At 41.8% G+C, this 23,075-nt stretch overlaps 1 protein-coding gene across 4 annotated transcripts in view; it reads left to right on the top strand.

Annotated features, from left to right (window-relative positions):
• The first annotated feature begins 7 nt into the window (after positions 1–7).
• The window catches only part of SPNS2 (SPNS lysolipid transporter 2, sphingosine-1-phosphate), a 130,869-nt gene continuing 107,801 nt past the window's right edge, over positions 8–23,075 (top strand). For all 4 annotated transcript variants that reach the window (XR_008965941.1, XR_008965942.1, XR_008965940.1 and 1 more), the window contains exon 1: positions 8–446. Coding sequence is in view for 1 of the 4 variants with exons in the window: in XM_057375489.1 (XP_057231472.1) it covers positions 152–446 (295 nt within the window). In the remaining 3 variants the exon portion in view is untranslated. The remainder of the gene's footprint in view (positions 447–23,075) is intronic.

Here is a 23,075-nt window from a genome sequence, read left to right as displayed (position 1 = left end):
CCCCGCCCGGGCTGTCAGAGCCGGCCGGTCCCGGGCGAGCTCGGGGCGGCCGCGGGATGCGGCGCTGAGCGCGCTCAGCTCGCCTCTCTCCGTCCGTCGGTCGGTCACCCCGCCCGGGCTCCGGCACGCCGAGATTCCCTCCCGCAAGCTCATGATGTGCCTGGAAAGCGACGGCTCCTCCGGCAGCAGCCCGGGCTGCGGCGGGCGGCTCCGAGCCGGCGACGAGGAGGAGGAGGAGGACGGCGAGCAGGGCTGCTGCGGCCGGGGCGCCGAGGGCGAGGTGCAGACTCTGTCGGGCCGGATGAACCCGCCGGCGGCCGGCAAGCACCCCGACCGCCCCTCCGCCCTCCGYAAGGCGCCGAGCCTCGGCCGGGCCCGCGTAGCGGCCGCTGGTATCCTCAGCGTGGGCAACGTGCTCAACTACCTGGACCGGTACACGGTGGCAGGTGAGCGCACCCGCGGCTGTGAGGGCATCCCCCGCCGCCCGGGGACAGCCCTGCCCGGGCACGGTGCAGCCGCCGCTGTCCTCAGGGTTGCCCCGGGCCGGGGTCAGCTGGGCTCGCCCGGCGTGCCGGGGCTGGAGGAGGGATGGCGTGAGGTATGCGGCGTGGCCAGTGCCCATTGTGCGGCCCCTCCGGTATTGTTCTSTAGTTTGTCTGAATTTTACCGAAAATAAGAGGAGCGCCCTTTGTTTGTCTGGGATCGATGGCGGAATCGTCTCGGTGGGATTCAGGAGGGACCGGCGGCTGCAGCGCGGGCAGAGCGGAGGGCGCTGTGCGAGGTTTGGGGGTGATGGCAGACGCGTTATCGATCCCGGCACTGGGTAAACGCTGCGGGCGACAGGTGCAGCTGCGGCCGGAGAGACACAGTCTGCCGCCAAACCGGGGGGGACAGGGATGCGAGCGCGGTGTGTCCTTGGATAAAAATCGCAGCGAAGCAAATCCCCTTTGCTTTGTTTCTGCGGAGTGCGTCCAGCCTGGAACACCCAGCTGTCCTTCAGCCCTGTGCCAAGGAGGGTCGCTTCCCTGCAGAACTCCCGAGCAGAGCTGGCAGGAGCGGGCGCAGGAGGAGCAGTCAGGCAGCTGCAGTGCACTTTGCAAAGCTCGGTTTTCTTGAGGTAAACACTTTAAAATGTTGCGCTGGTGGATGCGTGCCTTACTGCGTGAACCACTATGTGTCTCAGTGCTTACTACTACTGTGAAGCTCAGATCCAAAACAAATGTCTGTTTGGATGTTTACTGTGCCATCCCTAGAGGACTCCTTGTTTATTCTTGTCAGGCAATAACAGCAGGGAAGAAGATCATCACTGAACTTTTTCTAATTACAAACAAAGTAGGCTTGTTGGTAATCAACTGTCTCATGTCATTAGAATATAATACATATTCTCTGTTTGGCAATACCGATAATTTTATCTTCAGCGCTTACAAAGGGGTTTGTGCATGTATAAATTTTTCTTCATGCATATATATGTTTTAATCACTAGGTCTCAATGTGGTGTTAAGCAAATCTGATATTTGTTTATACCACATTAAAATAATATATGTTTGTAGGGCAGTGATAGAGCACAAGGGACATAAATCTAAGTCACTGTTGTCAGAATAAATTGGCCAGTTTGTATTTATTTTGTCTGGAGTGGGGAGATGGGGAGGATTAGAAGGAACATTAAGCTGGCACTACTATGGCTTTTTTGTTATGCCTTTTAGATGTAGCTTCTTCCTTCAGGAAATCTAAAGCCCAGTATTGGGAGATACTGAGTACTTGGCTGGCAGTCAGTCTGTTACAGGAGGAAGCTTGAAGATATAAGGTTAACCTGTTATTATTGAAGGAAATTKTAGTTTGCTCCCTTGCCCTCAAATAGGGACCTCTCTAGTGGAGAGTTTTACTACAAAGCACCTTTAATGCATGGAGAGTTTCCTTTTTAGGAATCTATTCCCCTGCTCATGCATTCTTTAAAAAAAATAAATAAATCACGTCTAGTTCACCTATTTGCTCTAGCACTTCCACTGAGACCTGTGTCATCTRATTTTTCTGCCTGCCAAAACTGAAAGCATCTTCTTTTCTGGAAAGGCTGGAAGGTGCCTGACCAAGCAGAAGGTAAAAAYGCCTGCCGACTGTAGTGTGGCATTGACAGTCCCAGTGCTATGATTGCTGGTATTTCTAGGWTAAGCTCTGGTTTTACAGTGCTCAATAATTGCCCTGTGGAACTTAAGTATTAACATTCAGCTTGATATCAAAGGTTTAAGATCTCAGACATCAGACTTGCCTTTGGGGACAGAATCAAACTTTGCATGAGCTTTTTGTCTTCTGTCAATTGGTATTTACTTTTCAAACTGGTGTTCRTTCTATAAAGTGCTAATCTAAAACATGGAATAGTTTAAATCCAGTGTAATAGAAGAGTTGTGGTACTAAAAATTATGTGTTTTGAGCTCAAAACTGACTTGATTATAAAGYCTTCTCTAAAAGTAATCTTTGCTTTTGTGTTTTGAGTCTTATTGTATACCACATGCTTATGTGATGTGCACTTGCAGATGAATCAAGCTAGCACTTTGAATATTCAGCTCATGTCTCAAGACAGGTAATAATTAGTAAATACAACTCTCCAGACCTTCAAAGTGCATTTCAAATATTAATTGTTCCAGCAATATAATAAGGGATTTTAACATCAGCCACATTATGGCAGGGGAAGCAGCATCAGAAATTATGATGTACCTAAGGCCAGTGGACTGTTGTGAGAACTGGAATTACTTTCTGTTTCCATCTCTGTTTGAAACAAGTGTTAGAAGAGCAGCAGTGCCAATGGGGACTGGTTCCTGAGGATTTGTTTTTAGGGCGATTCCTGCTGTTGATTTTCTGATGTCAAATARTAGTTGACCTTTGTCATTAACCTTTCTCTTCTTGTCTTATAAGAGTCTTGGCTCTACCCAGCYTTTTTGTTTTAATGAAAGTGTTGGGAGCTTTGGGACTTCTTCCTGCTGTCAAATTTAGTCAAAAGCAGGTCAATGGCYCCAAAAGCAATTAGTAGGCAGCTGACAGAGGGACAGAAGCAAACAGAGTATCCAGTTGTATGGGCACGATACTCCAAGTACATCTCCTGTCTTACTTGAGAACTTGGCTGCAATTATTTTGGTCTTCCAAAAAGTATAAGAAAAGCAAGTGTATATTTAATGTGTATATTAAAAAAAACCCAAATAAATGTAATTATATTTACTGGGGAAAAAGATCATATACAGAGTTATTTGAGATGTAATTTCCTGAATATCTTCTGCTATTTTCTGACATATCCTCTTGAAAGCTGGATAGTATATATCCAGTCAATGAAAGAATATCTTATGTAATARAAAGTACTAGGCTGACCTCTCCTATAGCACATCTTGCCCTTAAAAATAAAAACTTTTACATTGCTGCAAAGCAAACAGCAAATACAGTATTTCTTAGTGTTTACTGGGCACATAAATATGGTGTATTATGAGTTTTTCTGGATAATCTTTTTTTCAAGTGYGACACACGGAAGTAGCTGCCTGTTTTCCTGGTTTTGGTTTAATGATTTCCCAATATGGACTAAATGAGTTTATGATGGGATGTGCCTTTTTGGTATCTGGGACAGGGCTTAAGTGTAGTTTCTGAGATAGAGGGCATACACAGCTTCACACCTGACACTGAGTTGCAGCTTTTTTTGGAGTATATGATGAAAATGGACCTCCACTCACGACTGGTCTGTTTCTTATGGTTTAAGAATAAGTTTCTTCCACTACTTAAAAATAAAGAGTCTGGACAACAGTAGTGGATAATCCAATAAGGTCCTTATGTTTAGAAAGAGTTGGAAATTTCCAGTGTGTGTGGAGCATSTTGAAATATACTGATATTTGGGAGAAGCCGTCCCAGACAAAAAGTGCAAGTGCCTCTACAGTGGCTATTATAAAGAAAGGATTGAAAACTCAATCAATTACTAACTTGGAGGGAAATGACCCTCAGCAATTTTCTTAATAGSTCTTTGATCATACTGAAAACAGTTGCCTGTGGAAAAAGCATTCTTTCAAAAGCTGTGATATTTTGCTCCTATTAGGATAGCGAAGMGTGAGGACAAGGGGAAAACAAAAGTAATGACACCATTGTAGATTGCATGTGAAACTGCAGTATTTCAGCCATCCAATGATGCTGGGTATATCATCTTCCTTAATAAAGCTTTGGGAAAAGTCATCTTGCCTTCAGAAGTTTGGAATGTGGTTTCAAAATTATACCATGGGTGACCTTTTACTGTGCCTTGTGTTGACGATGAAAATAGTCTTGCTTCATTAGGGTGTCACCTCCACCTTCTAATTCAGATGCTACTTCCTGGCATTTCTGTAGTGCTTTAATTTAAAGGTAACAATTTAATTAAGCTGCAGAACTACCCAGCAAAGTAAATGAGTCTCACTGTCCCACTACAGAAGGGGAAATCGAGTTGCAGAGTGTTGGTTATTTGCCTGTGGTAATGGAGTTAGTGGTAGARCCTTGGCTAGTATCAATTCATCCTTGAGGTTCTCCATCCCTGTCACACAGTACRTCACATACTTTGGTCTGCTGGTTTTGTCCTTTAAGTGTCTGCAACTTGCTAATAATCATATTTGTGTTAATTAGCTGCTCATTACAACACATAGTTGCAAATCAAATGCCATTCTTTGAAGATACATACATGCAAATGATCATTGAAAGTTGAAAGTCTAGTTTACAACTATGTAGTACAGACTCCAGCTGAAGGGTTAGGAAAGGTTCAGCACTAAGTCTCAAGTGCAAAGACATTGAAGAGGTTGAGAGCCAAACTTCTTTTTACTTTTGAGCTCACATTTCTGATAGTAACATATTTCCCCATTGAGTGTTTCTCAGTGAATGTAGTCGGAAAACTCACATGGATTGTGATAAAAAGAGCCCCTTTTCCCCTTGTAGCAAGATTGGTTCAGTGCCTATAATTTCCGAGAGAAAACTATTAAATGGCTGTTCAAGCTCTTTCCTTTTTTGTTTTTTTTTGGGTTTTTTTTTTTCCTATCTCTTTGAGCTAATCTCAATGCAGGACATAGCTCTGGAAGGACTGTAATGCTGGAAAATATTAGAAAATAATACTGACAGAATGCAGTTGAGCCAGCAGTGCCGCCACCTCACACATGTAGAGTTTGTGAAAGCATGACTGTCTTTCGCTTGGACAGCAGGGACCTGCTACTGACTCAAAATTCAACAAGTCCTGCACTGGGAGCAGAACTTGGACTTGAAACTCATGCACTTCAAAAGCAGGAGACAGAAAGTGCTCTGCAGCATGATGTCAGGGACTGCATTTGGGTTGCTCTCTGGTGTTGTTTTCTGTGTGTGATGGGCTTTATTGCAAAGGCTGCTGTTTCCTGTTTGCTGGTTCTTATGCGAGTTGGCAGGATTTGTTCCAGAGTATTTTACATTTCAAGTGAAGTCTCATTATGTTTAATCATAGTATCTTTCTCTTCCTTGTGCTGTAGGTTTGCCAGATAGTAACTATCTTTGTTATTATGTACATATTTTCCTGTTTGCCTCTGAGATCCTCTTTCATGCATGTTGATTAATTTTATCCACAAAGCATCCAAGTCATCACAGCCAGAGAATGTGGCCTTTATTGCATGGAGCTAACATACTCATAAATATTAAGTGTGTTCTTWAGAATATTGTGATGATCTTATTAGTCCCTTGATCTCTGTGACTGTCAATATCAGAAGCTTTGTGGAAAAGCTTCTCTGGTCAAAAGTGTGGGAATAATGTTTAATCATTCCTTCAGACTTTTCAAATACCGTACCAAGCTGAAATAGGGTTAAATTCTATCAGTCAACTTCTGTAATAAATGGGAATAACTAAGAACATTTCCTCTTCATTTTTTTTCTAGTACACTGTGCATGAGAAGCAAATAAGCCGCTGATAACGTAGCATAGTGGGTTACAAATTTGAACAGATGTTGTTAAAAATGGGTGACTTTCCCTGTAATACAAAGTCCCRTAACYCTTGTGTGGTCTTTCAGTTGCTGASGAACTTGTGGTTGAAAGGTGTTACAATGTAAGACCTAATCAAATAAGGAAACACTCCTGGTACCTCTTCAGGGAATTCAASGAGAAGCCATGACTGTATTTGACAGATAGAAATTAGGAACTCCAGGATTCTTCTGAGTTGCTTGTTTGCATCATCCTTGCTTGATGTGTTATAGACCAGGGCATCATTGTGCASCTTCTGCGGAATCAAGTGGCGCACCCAAGGTACTTTTAATCCACATCTCTCTCTGTAATTCCAACATATATTGGAGAGCTSTAAGCCAAGGATGGAGAGTCTGAGGGAGACAAGAGACAGCATTGGTCAGTGTGAAGGGCCCTGAGGGAAGATGAGCAGATCTGGCTTTTTGGTAGGCAGCAGAGCCAGGGGGTGAGGAGGAATTTGAGGGAAGAAACAGGACAGCTTTTTCAACAAGAGTTTACAAACAGCATCCACCAAACATGATGAGCATCACAGGAGAAAGAATGAAGATGTCTGTTGGAAATGGATAAAGGAATATGATGCCCTTCTGGCTGAGAGAGTTTTGTGGAAGTTGGCACTAGGGTGATGAGTGTTCTAGAAAAAATAATGTGTGTTCAAAATGAGTTCTGCAAAGGCCCTGTGAAGCCACGGAAGTTAATGGGAGTTGAGTAAAAATGGGTTTGGGCTCAGTGCCCAGAGAGGTRTAAATGAGGTGAATAACACCTCATGGTTTCCGGAGAAGTTTGGGTACTGATCTTGGCATGGACTTCTCCTGTAAATTACATTTGTGGTGAACTGGTCTGAAATTCTTGGTCTGAAAATCAAGAGAAAAATCAAGAGACAGGTGGAGGCAAAATAAGAGGGAAAAAGCCCCAAACAACCAAACCAAACAATAATCCACCTAGTCATTACTGCGTTCTTAACTACTAGATGCACCCTTTGAGTTTGGTGCTGTAAACCAGGGCACCTTGCGATTCATCAGCTGGATGAGTACCCTACCTAAAACTGCTAAACTCTCTTGCACAGCCGGCATCTCATGCATGGCTTTTCTTTCCTTGACACATGTGCTCTAGATGTTATTGTGTGTGTTTCTGTCTGATGTAACCCAGCTRTTTCTGTAGGGTKGCAGGGAAAGGAARTRTAAGGGAGGGAGCACTAATTTCCATGCTCCTGGTTTTACAACAGTATATAAGTAATCAGGAGAGTGAGAATGAAAGGGATGATGGGTGACTGAAGGGATGTAGAATCTTCCCACTTTTGGTCATGAATTTGGATCTGACACCAGTYGGGAATGGCTGAAGGTTTCTTTTGAAAGGCTCTTCCACGTTATTTCTCACTCTGTAAGATGACAGAGGAAGGAATGGAGTTCTTCTGTCAGGCTGATCTTCTAGACAGCAACAGAGGATGTCATGAGAGCAACAAAATTGCTCCTACCTATTCTGTACKTCTAGTTTTGAGGGAATAAATATCAATTACCCTTCTCCGAAACTGATCTACCACAACTGAAATCACAGAGCAATTTTAGCTTAAGAGAAAGGAGAGAAATATGGAAGAAAAACTAGGCTTTACACCTTGCCTGTCTTAAGTTYAGGCTTGAGCAACGTGAATATACCAGGGTTATGTTGTTGGTGACCAATATTATCTCCTACCTCCTATTATCTCCTATCTCCTTTTTGTTTGTTTCCTTGTTTTGTTTTGTTTTTTAAATACATTTCTTATGCTGTTGCTGGTGGCCAGCAACTGCAGTAGCTGAACAGAAGAGCAAAGGGAAAAGATCAGGGTTTATCTGGAGAATAGCTGCAGTAACAGCTTGGAGCTTGGCTGGCAGAGTGAGAGAACCCCATGCTGGAATGAAAAGCCTTGGCATGTGATGATTGTAAATTTTATTTATTTTTTTTATTTTAAGGCTGCATTGAACCAAAACTGCAGTAATCCATCTAACTCCTTGTTCAGGCTTCTGCCAATAATTATGCAAATATCAGGTTACAGTTAATTATTTGTTTCATAGMTTCCTATTTTCTCTGTTTGTATTAGAAATATGTCATTATTTTCTTAGAATATGGCTCTGGGTTCTTGGCAACATGGAAAACAACAAAAATGGGTGAATTGACAGTGGCAACAGGACTGTGTCTGTGTGAAATCTTCAAGGCCTGAATTAAAYCTGCCTGAAAGTTCACTCTGCTTCCCATGGCTGTCCTTGGATTTGCTGATCTGTGCTCTCTGCATATTCTCATTTCAGAGAAGTGATCCTTCAGGAGTGTTTGCCAACGAAGCATTATGGATCTGAAAGGGGGGGTCTTGCCCTGTTGTTGATTTACAATTTTCACTTCTCTCTGCTTGTCACATTTGTATTTCATGACTTGTGCCTGTGTGGTGGTGATGAACTTGGAAGTTTTGCTTTTATTCTGGCTTAAACAGTTGCTTTAGTACAGTTTTCCTACTGGGGGTCAGTTTGAGAAGTTCACAAACTTCTGTGTGCCCTTGTTCTGTTCCCTTTCGGTGAGATGTTTCATTTGAAAATGTGAGACTATGAAAAGATTTCTTTTCTATTAATTTTACATAAGATACTGGATTCTCATTTTGACATTCCCTTTAGTGTTGTGTGTTTTTCTCCAATGGACTGGTGYCTGTAAACTTTGCCCCAGCCAGATCCACTGGGGCTTGGCTGTCCCAAGGAGGTAAATAATTTGATGTGACATCAGCCAACCAAGTGCCACTGCTGTCCAGGCTTTAGTCCCTGAGCAGGTTGCTGGATGAAATGTTGGTTATGGGATGCTGAATCAGAGCTGCTTAAGCACTTTGGGCCAGGCACTAATTTTGTGCAGTTTCAGGCATACTGTCAGTGCTAAATAATAATTAATATAGAATTGCAACACTATTAATAAATACCAACTGTGCAAACTATGCAATAAGGAGAAATTATTTCTGTTGCATCAGTRTGGCTCATAAAGAGGGGTCATTGCCTGTGTTGGTGTGCTGGGCTATTAGAACTCAAATACTRCTGCAGTTACACCAGTGTTAAAACATTTCTAATAGTCTTGTTATTTCCGTCTAGCAGCCAGAAATGCTGACTAACTTTCAGGATAACAATCTTTTATATATTCAGGAAACAAAATACCCAAGGGCCACTGGTGACTGACAGCTATAGTGCTCTGATTAAAACTGACAGTTCTTGATCAGCTCCATCTTGGATGTGTTAGTTCCTTTTCTTGTGGAGAAGAGGAAAGAAAAAAAAAATATTTAAAGTAATTGTATTAGGATATGAGACTTTTTTTTTTCCTTTGCAATTTTTCAGGATTTTGTAACTCAGAAGTACCCAACAAAGTACCTGAATAATAGTGCTTGGAAGGACAAACATTAATCTCTCCATGATGACTTTCCTATAACAAAGTGCAGAAATACCTAGTGTTGGCTTCTAGTCATTGATTTGTCACTGTAAGAACAATGTGCTGAGGTTCCCRAGCTTCTGATGATCAATTAAGATATGGTGTTTGTGTGTTTTATGCCCAACTAGTATAAAGACAAGGAAAGTATTTTTTCCCTCTAAATGAGAGAAATCRYGRTGGTTTTGCTCATCTGGGCTTACATACAGACTGCACAAGCAATTATTGAATCCTTAATGAAAACCTCGAGTCACTGGTTGGAGTGTGAGGTTATTGGGAGCCACTGGGAATACAGATCCTGGTGCCCCACACAGTGAGTATATCTCATGTTCTCATCCCTGCCCTTCTCTCCAACAGCATTTCTTAGTCATTGAGGGAATAATCGATTTTATTTCATTTGCCTCTGTGTTTATTTAATTTCTTCTTTACACACAGATGCTTGATGCTCAGGAGCAGTTAGCAACAYCTCCCCAGCATGTGTTGCTGTGTACTTTTTGGCTCTGGGGTGTACCTTGAACTGTACAGAAGTGCTGCAAAAGCAATAAAATTAAAGAGTCCTCTTGCCTACTTCATTGTAGCAGGATCTTGGCAGATCTGCTAAAGTTTAGGGTCACTTGCTATTTCCTTCATGAAACATATATTTTTAAGTAGTCAAAATTTTCACTTGTTACCTGTTGGCAATTCCAGCTGTGCATAAATGGATGTTGCTCACAGTTATTTTATAAGGTGGGACCAGTTTTGGGAGGTAGTGCACTGTTTTATGTGTTCTTCAACATCCATGAAGTTAGGCAGACCTTCCATGGTTTAAGCTTTGTGTTCTTAAGCTGCTAGAGTTGGGGGCCCTGGAGAAGTGGGGCTCTTAGAAGCTAAAGCACTTTTTTGAGTCAAGTTAAAGTTACATTTGTCCTTGAAGATGCAYGTGGTATTAAGGCACATTTTTGTCACCTATTTAAGGTGCAGTGAGCGTACTTGAYAGTACTAAAAAGCTACCAAAATTTTCAAGCTTTTGAACTGTGAATCAAGAGAGTTGCAACAGTCACTGGAGGAAAGTGAGGTAAATCACTTTTGTTCTGCATTTCATTGTTCTRTTTAAACTTCTGTCTGGAAGTGGCTCAAAATTAGTAATGCTCCTGTAGTCATATTATGTTCAAAAATATTTAGTGGTTTAAATGTCAAACTGCACCTCATTGCAAGCTTACATTTGCCTCTCAAGTGTGCATTTAAATCACTTGCATTGCTGAAAGCCACTTAACAAGAATAAATTARAAGTGAAGCTGATGTTTGAATAAAATCAGAAGTTCTGTGAGCGGCTGGAGAAAGGTCTCTGTCCGTAAGCACGTGCAATAAAATCTGAATCAGGATTTAACATTCTTGATTTAAATATTTAGTCAAGCTCTGTTATACCATCCCTTCTCATTTTCTACGTGAATGGGAAATACGTTCATCACCATTTAGGAATTACTGGRCTTTGTAACCTGACAATGTTTGGTTTTATTCACTCAGGCTTGTGTAACTGAAGCACAAGCCACTTCAGTCCTGATTGGGAGAGATTTCCTGGGCCATTCCTACTTGCAGAAGAGGTTTGTGGGTACAGCACAAGCCCAGCAGTGGGAGAGCTCGGATTGTCCAGGCACTTGTAGATGTTCAGCCTGTGGTCTCTGTGCAGAGGCTGCCAGAAAACAACTGCCAAGCTCAGTTATGGTGTGGACACCACTTGTTAGTAGATTTATATCACTGATCTGGTAATTGAGATCTTTGTAGATTCCATTATTCACCCTTTTGGCTGGCAAGACTGCTGTTTTTCAGTGCTTCAGTTCTCTTTGTAGATTAAARCAAATACATAAGAAGTTTTTGCTTTAATGAAGGAAGCTGGTAGGCAGAAAATGTATTACTATTATTTTTTTCCCGCTGTTTCCAGGGGTTTCTTTTATTGTGCAGGAGCAAGGTTTTGGTGTTTTTTAATCAATGCCTTTGACATAATATAGAAGATCCCTGTTTGCAGCTTCCATTCAAACATGTGGACTCCAGTTACCTCTGCTAGTATTAAGTCATAAAGAAAGATCTTACAGTCATGCAGGAAGTTTCTATTTTAAAAAAGTAGGTTTATAAGTATGGTGTTTCTAAAATATATTGGTTCCCTTGTAATTATACACTCTAGATATTAATACCTATAATTATGGAAGTATAATTAGACTCTGGTAGGTAGTGTCATGACAATTTTAAGGTAGATTTTAAAATATATTGTATCTAAATATCTCAACAAGAGCAAYTTTTCTTCTTTAGTGATATTCTTGGGCTTGGTCTGGAGGACCTGATCCTAGACTCTGGGTTTTTTTGCTCTAGGTTTTTTTTTTTCCTTTTAACCCAGAGTTCAATAGAGACTGAATTGTTCTGTCTTTTAAAGAAACAGTCCCAGGATTCTTGTGTAAGATTTCAGGGCTAGAGGGAAGCAAGAGGGAAGCACTTTGGATAGTAGGTTAGAGATTAYGGTTACAAAAGAGTCTCTTGGCAGTTCTTAAAAAGCCAGATAGTAAAAGACTTGGTTGGTGAAAAGCTGAAAGAATGTAGCACCTACAGGTGTTATGGACGAAATGTCACACTGTATGTGAGTGATGTTCATACAGCAASTCCAGACCCTCCTGCTCTGGGATCTGTTTCTTTTAAAAGATTCGTTTCCCTTTAAATCCAGAATAGCATCTTTCCAGTCCAAATTGCTATGCGGCATGTGGTTTGCTGAGGGGAAAGCAAGTCATTTTTTGTCTCCCAGAGGCTCGTGCCATGTCAGCTGTCTGGTGCCCCTATAATTTCATGGGGACCCTGCTCGGTGCCCTGGGCTGAGACCACAGCTGCAGGCACCTTCTGCATGGGTGCCCAGAGGGTCCTCTGGAGAGAGCTCCTGCCTTTGCTTTCCTTCCCTCCCTACTCCCAGCTTTCACTCGTGTGTAATCAAATTAAGCAGCAGCAGCAGCCTCGGTGGAGAAGAGCAGCTCTGTTTGAAGCTGTCCCTCCAGAATGTGCACACAGATTTCATTGCTTGCACCTGCCGTGTCTGGCTGCTGCTGTGACCTCGTGTGCCAGCAGCCTGTGCTGATAAGCGTTCCCTGTTCCTTCCATCCCAATTAATAGTTTTAAGGATACTTAATTCCTTGCCAGCCTTCTAAAGCTTGTCTTTGTCCATAAACACGCTGCATTATATTTGTAAGGGTGCAGTAGAAGAGTGCTTTCAGAGCATGTAATGAAAGCTAGAGCAGGCAGTGTTAGGAGGTTTCTGTTAAACACATAAAGAAAGCACTTACTGGGCAATGATAAATGTGTGAGGATGCTGTGTCATTCGAGYTGGAGAAGTCACTCATGCAGCACTGCAGACTTCTCTTTGAAACCCCTTGTAGGTTGGTAAAGCCTTTTTTTCTGTTTCTATTGAGATCYTTGGTCATTGTGCCTTCCCTGGGGTACAAAACTGCTGCCCTTTCCCTGTGCAGGACCCTGTGCCAGCCACAGCAGCTGCTCTCTGGGCAGSGTGGAGGTGCAGCAGCATGTGAACGTGGAACAAGCTCCGGGCTGTGAAACTTGCCAGGGCTGCCAGTGCACGAGTCCTTYCTCGGTGCTCTGCACTGCCTGATGAACACCTCAGAGTCAAAGCAGCTCTGAAACCACCTCCTCCATCACTACCTATAGGGTATTTCCTTATGTCATGAAGCCATCTCATTGAAATATTTTACRATTCAAAATATGGACTTGTTTTGATCCAGAATTCTTGGGTTCGACACAGACTTGTATCCACTTCCTTTCTACCACTGAAACCAMTGAGAGCAGATGAGTGCAGGGGAGCTTTATAAGAGTCCTGCTTAGACTAAGCAGTAAATGGTGGTGTTTGGCTTCCTTTGGGGTTCATTGCTTCAGCCCCCTCACTGAGGATAACTTTTCATGTGATGKATAATTTTCAGCTGTGCAGCAGATAATGCACATCCCACTGGTGAGTTTTACAGGTAATAGTACCCATGGAAGGGTGGCTCTGCTGGAAYTGGAGAGCACTAGTGGAATTGAACAGGGTGCAGCCTCCCTCACTGATTCTGCTGTTGCATTGTTAAAAACCTGATAATCTTTTTAGCTGCTCAGTCTCTCCCATCGGTGATTGCTAAATGTAGTAGCTTATGTACAAGCAAGCTCAAACAATGGAAAATATATGAAATATGAACCCTTTCTTTGTGCTGGAGTGGGAACATTCATCTTGCTGTAGTGAGGAATGTTCACCTCACATTTCCGATCATTGTGTTCAGCASATGAGCTGTTTCCTCCTTCTTCAGGTTTTGGTCTCTCCATTGGAGACAGGGGCTGAGAAACCATACTTAGATGGGCTGTTAGAGTAATTATCCAAATGAGCAAGCATGGCTTTAAAGATGCTGTTGTGCRATTTTATTGTTATTGAGTGGAGCGGGTGGAAATTGGCTTGGTTCTTGTTTTGTTTTTCCATAGTTCAGTCTATTGACATGTAGATGAGTGAGAGTCACATTGGGAAAGAGCTGCCTTTTGACTCTAACAGTGTCCCCAGTGGGGAGAAAACTGAAGAATGCAAAGGAACCTGAAAAAAAATCCCAGAGCTGACAGCCTTCGGCCAAGCAGCATGTTTGCAAAGATTGTGGAAATGTTCATGTGGCTATTGAATTTTATTTCTGTTGGGTGACTCTGTCACTCTGTTAAATGGCTGAAAGKAACATCCTTGAAAAGGCATGGGCATAATTTTACATATCGTAAGATAAAGAGAATAAATTATGGGGAAACATCATTCTTAAACAGTTGCTCTCAGCCCAGTTTCATGGAAACKTCAACAACAAAACAAATACAAACCTTTTTTTTTTTTTTTTTAAAAAAGGCTCTTAAAATAGAGATGAGGTTAAAAGGAGACTGTGTCTAATTTTGTTAGTGTTGTGGTCCTAATTTGTCGCTTCTGGTGACTTGAATTCCTCACAAATTGCTGGTTTGCCTGCAGATCTATAATTCCTGCATGCTGTAATTTTGCCTTTAGAAACGTTGGCCATGGGCAGCTGGAATTTTGAATGCTTTAAACTCTTCAGCATGGTCTTTTCTCTGTTCGGTGGACATGGAGGCTCCTGCCTTGTGGGCAGGATGAGTTGCTCTGGGTTTGCTAGGACAGAAAGCCTTGGGAAGGCAGTGGGGATGAGCATGGAGTGCAGGAAGTGCCTTCTGTGGAGGCAACACCTGAGTTGTGTGTTGGCTGTAAATTTTGTAYCCTTTGGAAAGCAGTATAACCATCYAGCGGGAGCATGTGCTGGAGAAGCAGGCTGCAATACTGGGATATGTATCTGGGATACTTAAAAATGTGAGATCAAGATACTATGGAAACAGTTCTGAGGTGTTTGCTATGCGAAATCCAAGCATCTTTCAAATAATGTKCTCTGCTCTTTAATTCCTGTCAGCTCCTGGAAAGGTCATTTATTGCTRTGAGCCTTTGGCTGGTTTGAAATCACCAGCTACATGCTGTGAGGTTCAGCTAGAGCACAGTCTCTTCATGTTATGCCATATGTTTAACTGATTTGTCATAAACTGAAAGAATATATAATTTTTTATCAAATCTCAGGTTGAAATGCTGAGATGAAAGGAGAAATGAATACGATTTGTACTTTCATCTGGTTTTCATTGTGTCAGTTGGGTTTCATCTTGGTTTTGTTGTTTTTGTTGTTGGATTTGGTGGTTTTTTGAGGAGTCCAAAGAAATTTAACCTCTTAGTTGTTTGCTTTTTACATCAGTTTTATCCTCTTGGCATCTCCACTAGTCTCACAGCCTTAGTATGGATCTCTGAAGTAAGAGGACATGACAAGTAAATGCGATTGACTAGCTATTCAGATCTGCAAGGCTTATGAGGTATCTGAACCCRTGGATGGAGGTTGGTCTTGAGGTACAAAGATACTTTTAGCTCCAGATATTTTTACTTTTCTAAAATTTACTGAAGTCCTGATGCTTACTAAAGTAGTCATGGATGCACCTTCAATCTGAAATGCCTGGGGAAAGCTTTTTGGCTCTAGACTAATTATGTACGATTTCYATTTACAGTTAGGAATTGCAGTTAAAGGCATTGTCATGCTGCTTATGTTAGGGGACTGAAGCTCTGCTTAGCATGTRGATCACCTGTGCCATACCTAGGCATGAATTTCTTTCACTGGCTTTTCCTTACCTCAATCTATCTGCTCTTGGCAGCCCTCAGTGATAAGGTTGACCATCTTAATCTGCATCTCTACAAACTAATGGGGTTCTGTGTTGTTTAATATGAAGCACAATATGGGCTTGCAATGTTCTCCTGTGCAGACCTGGGAATGGAGAGAAGGCAAAACCACGCGCTGGAATTTTATGAAAGAAGAGTGTGTAATTTAAGCGAAATGCTTTACTTGATAGGCTGCAACCATTTATTTTTCAAATGTCCTGTGAAATGTTAGTAGTGGGTTTCTATAAAGACTTTCATGTGAAGGAGGAATGTTTATTTTGAGTTGAAAAGTTTCAGAAAGGAAAAGATACGCATCTCTTGATCAAAGTTGAATAAGAGTTTGGAAGAAAAATAGCTGGACTCAAGTCTCTTCATGTTGGTGTGAATACAGGGCAGTTACAAAGTATTCATACTGTACAACCGAGATCTAGATTTTACTACTTATTTTCCTGTGTTAGGATAAATGGAAGAAGGGACAGAGAGCTCAGGTTTGRTTTTGGGCACTGCCATGAAATGTTGCTGTTTGTAATTCCACAGAACCCATAGGTCCACAGGAAGGGATCCTTTTGCAGAAGTCCCTGTGCTCTTCAGCTGCTGCATCCCGGCAGTGGTGCTGGCAGCAGGACAGCAAGGATAAAAAGGAGAAGAGAGGAGGYTCAGTCAGCGTCCTTCAGCAGGCACACATGGCATACACAGGTGGCCCTTTTTCCAGGGAGACCATTCTTCAGACCTGCTGTGTCCCCTGGGGTAACTAAGCACAGCCTCTCTGGCTCTGCTTTTCCACCTAGCACAGCAAGGTTTTCTGACACAGAAAAATTCCTCCCAAATAGTCAGTACTCACAGTGGCCCTGTAAGTTAGTTTTTTATCATTAATGTCATAGTGTCAGTGACGATGCTGATTTTGCCCTGTGCTTGGAAACAGGGAGCAGCAGCCACAAAGGGTCGATCCTGAAAAGACTTCTCTGAGAAATGAAGATRTCTGTCATCGACCTGCTCCAGTGGTTTCCAGGCTGTTAAAAAAGCACTGCTGCTCCCCTCCTGTTGTTTGGCAGGGCCTTCCAGTGCTCCTGCTAATGAATAGGCAGTTAATTTGTGAATGAGTTGACTTGCATGCCTAATTTCCTTTCACCCTGTTGTTTGCCGCTGATGGAAGTGTGCATTAAAACATGAAGCTTTCCCTGCTTATTTTGAGAGACTGGGTATCTATGTGAAAGGGAGAAAGGGGGCAAGGGCTGTAAGTAAAAATATGTTGATGGAGGGCTTTTAAATACCTGTATTGTGACAGAAATTGATGTGTTTCAGAATATACCAGTTGGTATAAAGGACTTGAAGAAGAAAATTAGGCAACTCAAAGCACTTAAGGAGGCTCTGGAACYAGTTTGTATCTAGCTGGAGCAGTGGAAGTGAGGATTAGGACATACTTCAGCTGGAATAATGTATTTAGTCATTTTTGAAGGCTTACTTGAATATTTGTAGGCAGTAGCATTGTTGACTTTGTCTTATAAGGCAAATCAGTCATTGTTTTGTGCAGGGAGGAGTAAACAATGCAAAAAACACACATTCCCTTTTTCCCTTTCCAGTGATTTTGCTCCCTCTACTGTGGGCATGGCCACACAAGTAGTTGCTTTGGCAGGTGACTTGGCAAGTAGCAGTAAGAGGATCAGGGCAGGGCAGGTTTCTGGGAAWAAGCAGCTGATAAGCAAAGTACTGGGACACTGTGCTGATCGGATGAGAAGGATTAGGCAATTAAATTTTTGTGGGGGTAAAACCCCAGACAATGTCCTTAAGCCATGGTGGTATTTTGTTAGGAAAGCAAAAGGCAGAGGATTTTATTTACTTAYAGCTCTGCAGATGCAAGGTTTGTTTTGCAGCAGTTACATAATAAAAAGGGGATTGAGTTGACCACCACAGAATCATAGRCTGGTTTAGGTTGGGGAAAAACCTCCAAGTTCGAGTCCAACTGTTCCCCAGCACTGCCAAGGCCACCACTAGCCCATGTCCCCAGGTGCCACATCTTCACAATTGTTAAATCCATCCAGGGATGGTGACTCCACCAGTGCCCTGGGCAGCTGTGCCWGGGCTGGACARCCCTTTCAATGAAGACATTTTTCCKAAGAGCCAACCTAAACCTCTGGATACCTGTCAGAGGGACTGCATTGTTTTCTTGTATTCTCCTTTCATCATCAGGTGTCTCTATTAACCTGTGGCCTTCTTTTTTTATGTCTGAGCAAGATTTTTGTGTTAGGAATCATCATTTTTCTGCTTGCAAAAAAGATAAATAAAGATGTGGTGCTGATAGCTGATGGAAATTTACACCCTACAGATAGTAATTGCCACAACTGTGGCCACAATAATGAATAGGCCTTTCAACTTTGCCATGAAWCTTAGAGATAAATAGGTTTTGGATGTGACTGAGTTGTGTTCTGGGTTTGGAGCCYGGTTTTTCCCTGTTTGGGGGATTTTTTTTACAACCATGTGGGTTTTTAGAGCTTAGTCTTAAAGTATTCAGTAACAGCTTTTTTTAAGTAGAATGCCAAATCTTACAGGAGATGGCATTTCTTAAATCCTACTTCTCCAAAAATTGGAGCTGATTCTGTAAGTGTTTCMTTGGAAAGCCATGGCATGAGCCAGAGAGTGTGCTGCTGTCAGTTGGAAACTAAAATATGACAAATGTTTGCTGGTGACTCAGGAAAGATTTGCCTTATGTAGAGCTTCTGTGAAGCTTCYGCTTTCCTTGYTGAAGTGGGGAGRTTTCTCAGGAAATCATRGAATTTTTTAGRTTGGAAAAGACCTTTCAGATCATRAAGTCCAACTGTTCTCCCAGCACTGCCAAGGCCACYRTGTCCTCAAGTGCCACATCTACAAATGACTTMATCTACCTTTATTAACTTCATTCCTTCGCTTTTACTTTCAAACTCATCCTACCCTGGATTGGACCATTTTCCTAATATTTGCTATAAAAATAAGTACTTAAAAATATATAAGCATGAAGTTTACTAGAAAGTATGTAACAGGGAATCAAGAAATCCTTTGCATATGTTTAAATAGTACTTGCAGTGTGACTGCCATTAGGTTTCGACTATTTTGTTGATGCTSTTGCTCTAGTTCAGCAGAAGTCTCATTCCAGCTGTGTATGTGAAGGGTGTAAATATCAGAACTAGCAATTTYCCTCAAGCATTTTCTTTGCATTTGAATGGAGCATAGAAAAAAAAGCATCTTATCTGACAAGAAAACCTGATGATAGCTCCAGGAAAGCAGTTTTTTGTTTCTGTTTTCAAAGCAATTTCTGCAGTTTTTCTCGACTTCTCTATTGCACCGTTTAGCTGAATGGAGATATATTCTGCTTCCAGCACACAGCAGGAACCTATAGATGTTTTATGCAGTCTTTTCTTTTTGCAGTGTCCTAAGGTAGTGTCCCTGAGGTGATTATTTTTCCCAGTCCCTCCCCAAAAATRTCATTAATAACAATATAAAAAGGAGGAAATTATACAAAAAAGGAGGCAGAGTAGTATGGAGTGTGTCTGCATTTGATAAATGTCTTTGTCATTTCTAACAGCTGTGTTTTGAACATCAAATGTCTGTTGTCCCTCAATATCTGCAGTCCTCCTCTGGGCCCTTAGAGCATCAGAAGAGAGAGAACAGCAGCTTGTGACCCCATGTGTGAGGAGATGAATTAATGGTGTTCTCTGAACTTACAGAACATTTAAAATGMATTAATTGCAAGAGATTTCTCAGTCTCTGCCACTGAAGATACCAAGCTGTATTTTCTTACCTGTAGCAGACACTGATAGAGACTCAGCTAAGACAAGAAAGAAACTGAAAGTCAGTTCCAGGTTGGAAAAGGTTGTATGTGTGTGTTTTTGAATAGTGGCCATATAAAAGTCAAACTGCTGATCATGTTTCTGAAAACAGAAGGAAAACCTGCTCTATTTGGTTTCAGTTTTAGTGTGCAAGGAGCAAGTCTGATTTCTCAGTGTCAGTTCCATCATAAAATGGGAGCAAAATGAGCAGGAGACAAAACAAATATCAAATCCATTGCACAAGAATTTGAATTGACATGAAAAGCTAGTTCTTCATTTTGGGAGTAGCAGCCCAGATTCCTAGCAGCAGGAAAAAAAAAAAAAAGTTAAACTGATTTAGGGAACAATTTTTCTGAATATATAATATATATCCTGCAGTCCTAGTAAATATAGGATTTTAGGATTTGATTATACTTACATGTAGAAATTTCTCRTGGTTAAAACAGTGCCTCAAGGAAAGATGGATCATAACTCTTTCCCAGCCCAACTTCTGTGCTGAATAAATGGGTGTCTGTGACCTTTGTGGCTACTAGCAGTGATATATATTAGGAAGCTGATAATTTTCCATGTGTTTTCTATGTCTTGGATTTCATGCARCAAGTGCAGCACTGGGATAAGTATTTAAAAGCAGTGGATACATGATTRCTTCTCCAACCATTTTTGTTCTCTAACTATTCCAGAACAACCAGCTATGTGACAGTTTTTCAAAATTGCATCAGTTTCCTTGAGGATCACTAGGTGCCCTTCAAGCATGCCAGGRGTATTTCAAGCAAGGTGTTAACAAGACTAATTTTCTAGGCAGATTGCTGTTCCAGGTTTATATATGCATTAGCACAAATTATTTTCCCCTTGGTAACTTCTAGTTTTCTATCCATATTTTTTAATCCTTATGAAATTTAAGTCTGTGGTTGGGRATTGCAGGAGTCTGACGAAGTATGAACAAGATTTTCAAGATGATCTACTTGTGAGTTTGTGTTTCTTATTATCATTGCTGTAATGAACAGGTGCTCTGTAGAGTGAGCAGAAGTAGCAATAGAGCAGTTTTTCATTTTTCTAAGATWGCGTGGCAGATAAAGAAAGCCTATTGGTTTGTTTCCTTTCCCAAACCACTTGCATTTGGTTCTTCCTCACTTCCACTTTCTCTTCCTTGCCAAACCAGGTGGAGCACAGGGAATATACAGCTTCTCAGTCATGCACAAAGCACTTCCAGGCTTGCCAAAGAGAGGAAGAAATTGGATGACATAGATGGAATTCTCTTTTGTTTGATTTCCTTCCTCTCATTGCTGCTGTCATGAACATGTGAAAATTACCTCTAGCAAAACACTTAAGCTGAGATATAATCTGCCAAGGGAATTTGGGCATACAGTACCTGCTTAAAATGATGATAAATTAGACAGTTGGATGCCTTATTCTCAGTGCAGCTTTGAAAGTCTCCAGCTTTAAGTAAAATTACAAATAAGCTTTAAACAATGTCATTATTTATACAAGCTTGCTATGAGTCATGAATTGCATCTTTCTAAATTAATGAAAAGATTAATTTTCTCTTGTTTTCATTTCCATCATCCCCAATACCTTGCAGGGGAGAGCTTACAGAATAAATGGCTTCTGGGGCCCCAGCTGAAAACCATTCCAGTGCGGAGGCTGGTGAGGAATGCTGCAGCTCCCTTGGTAGAGTGCACCCCTCCTGGGAGCTCCTGGGTGCCTGTTCAGACCTGCACACGTATCTGGCTTTGGGTGGCACTCACGGCGKGAGGTTGGACTGACTTGAAAGAGCCCTGGCTGGCTTGGCTTTGGCCTGTTTGGAAACAAAGCTCTTTGTGCCGGGGCAGCTCACCTGTCTATCTTGTCAGGTCCTCGTGGATTTACCTGCCACCCATATGTGCTCAAACATGTTCCATGGGAGCTGCATCTGCACCATGGTGCRTTCTGCATTTCTCTCCAGAGCAAACTCCCGGTTCAGCACGGAGGGACTGATGTGAGCAGTGGTCAGCAGGTGCTCTACAGCCCAGTAAAACCCCTTGTGCACTATGAAAGTATTTGGAGCCAAGTGTGATTCTAGCCAGTGTCATCAGCAGGATAAAGTCTGTGGGACACAGCACACATAGGCAGGACCTTAAGCCTGCTCTCTACTTCCAACATGCATCCCCCACAGAAGAAGGCTTGACATGGAGTTTCTTATATCCAACAATCACTTTATCTGATGTTATCAATCTCAGTGCTCAGAGTTTGCAGTACTTCCTGAATCCTCATTTACTGTAAATTTACTGAACACACCGTAATTTTACAATACTTCTGAGCATTGCCTTCAATACCAAAACAGCACTGAGGCTGGMTTTCCCTTTTGCTTCAGACTTGCACTGGTTTTATTTCATGCCCTCTATATTGTGCAGCATTCTAATGGGCATACAACTCAGGTACTTTATTTTCTGCTTAATGGCTAACTCAAGAATAAATAAACAAAAGGATTGACATGTTTTCTGAAAGAAGTATCTTTGATACTGAAGTGAAGGACCAGTGTGTGGATTACTGACTGTCCAGATTTAGGACTGAGTTGCCTTTTAATTTTGAAATGGATCTTTTCTTTTTCTTCTCTCAGTGAGAAACAAGTTCACAGGACACCAGCAGGCTTCTGTGTCATTGAAGCTCTGTCTTTTGTGTTCTGTTTGGTGGCTGAGCCTATTCTTCCTGACCCCATCTCTTCAGCTGTTTAGGGATTTCTATGCAAAAAAAGGGTTTGCGTCGGCAGGGAAAGATTCTGTTTGCTTTATTTCAGTGTTAGTCACCTGTGTGCAGCACCTGTGACTGATCTTGATTGYCTCTGAAGACTTAACAACTTTCTACTTCATACATAACATCCTGAAATAAGAATGGCAGTTGGGGTCTACCCCAAAAGGCATGTTTTAATGGCCAAGTTCAGGTTGAACCTTCAGGTTGAGAAACATCATTGCAAGAAATTCTCTTAGGTCTGTTTTTCACCAAAGTTGTGTGGTGTTTTATCTTAATAAAAGACTTACAATGTTGATGAACACAAGACAGAGTTGTAAGAGACAAGGGATAATGCACACATTTCCAAGTTTATACTGCTGGTTTGTTTCTGTACGGAGAGGAGGAGCTGCTATGGCTGACTCCGGATCTGTAATGCAGATAGCTGTTCTGAAACAGTAAAGTCACTATGGAAGAGAGTGTGGAATAGAAAATAAAGGAACTTCAGCAATTCCAGTAAATTAAGACATGAATTGCAATGGAAGCAGTTTCTTTTAAACAGAGGATATTTTGTAAGTAGGTCTCTCTGGGTTATTCATTATTACCCTCCTCCCTTTTTTAATCCATTGGCAATTTCAGCCACACTTGAGGGAAGACTTCTCTGCGATACAATACTGCTGGAGGTTWCATAGACATTTGGAGCCAGGGAAATGAGGGAGTCCCTGTAACATGAGCTTAATGTTTATGAGATGTAAAAGAAACCAYGAAGGCAAAAGATTTTGAATATCCACCACCTCTGAAAAAGCTTGGAGATTGCTGTCTCATGCATAAAGTCATAGAAAAACAGGGATCATTAGTTCTACTTTTAAGAAATAACCTTTTGCCATAAACTTGCTATGAACTGGCTTGTGAGACCTTGCCAAGGCTTTCTTTGAARAAGATGTGGGCTTCTCTGAGCCCTGTACTGTGGTTAAC

This window comes from Malurus melanocephalus, unplaced genomic scaffold (genome assembly GCF_030028575.1).
Source record: "Malurus melanocephalus ecotype Western Australia unplaced genomic scaffold, MMel_1.1 scaffold_251, whole genome shotgun sequence".
NCBI lineage: Eukaryota > Metazoa > Chordata > Aves > Passeriformes > Maluridae > Malurus > Malurus melanocephalus.
This window is presented reverse-complemented; position numbering and strand designations above follow the sequence as displayed.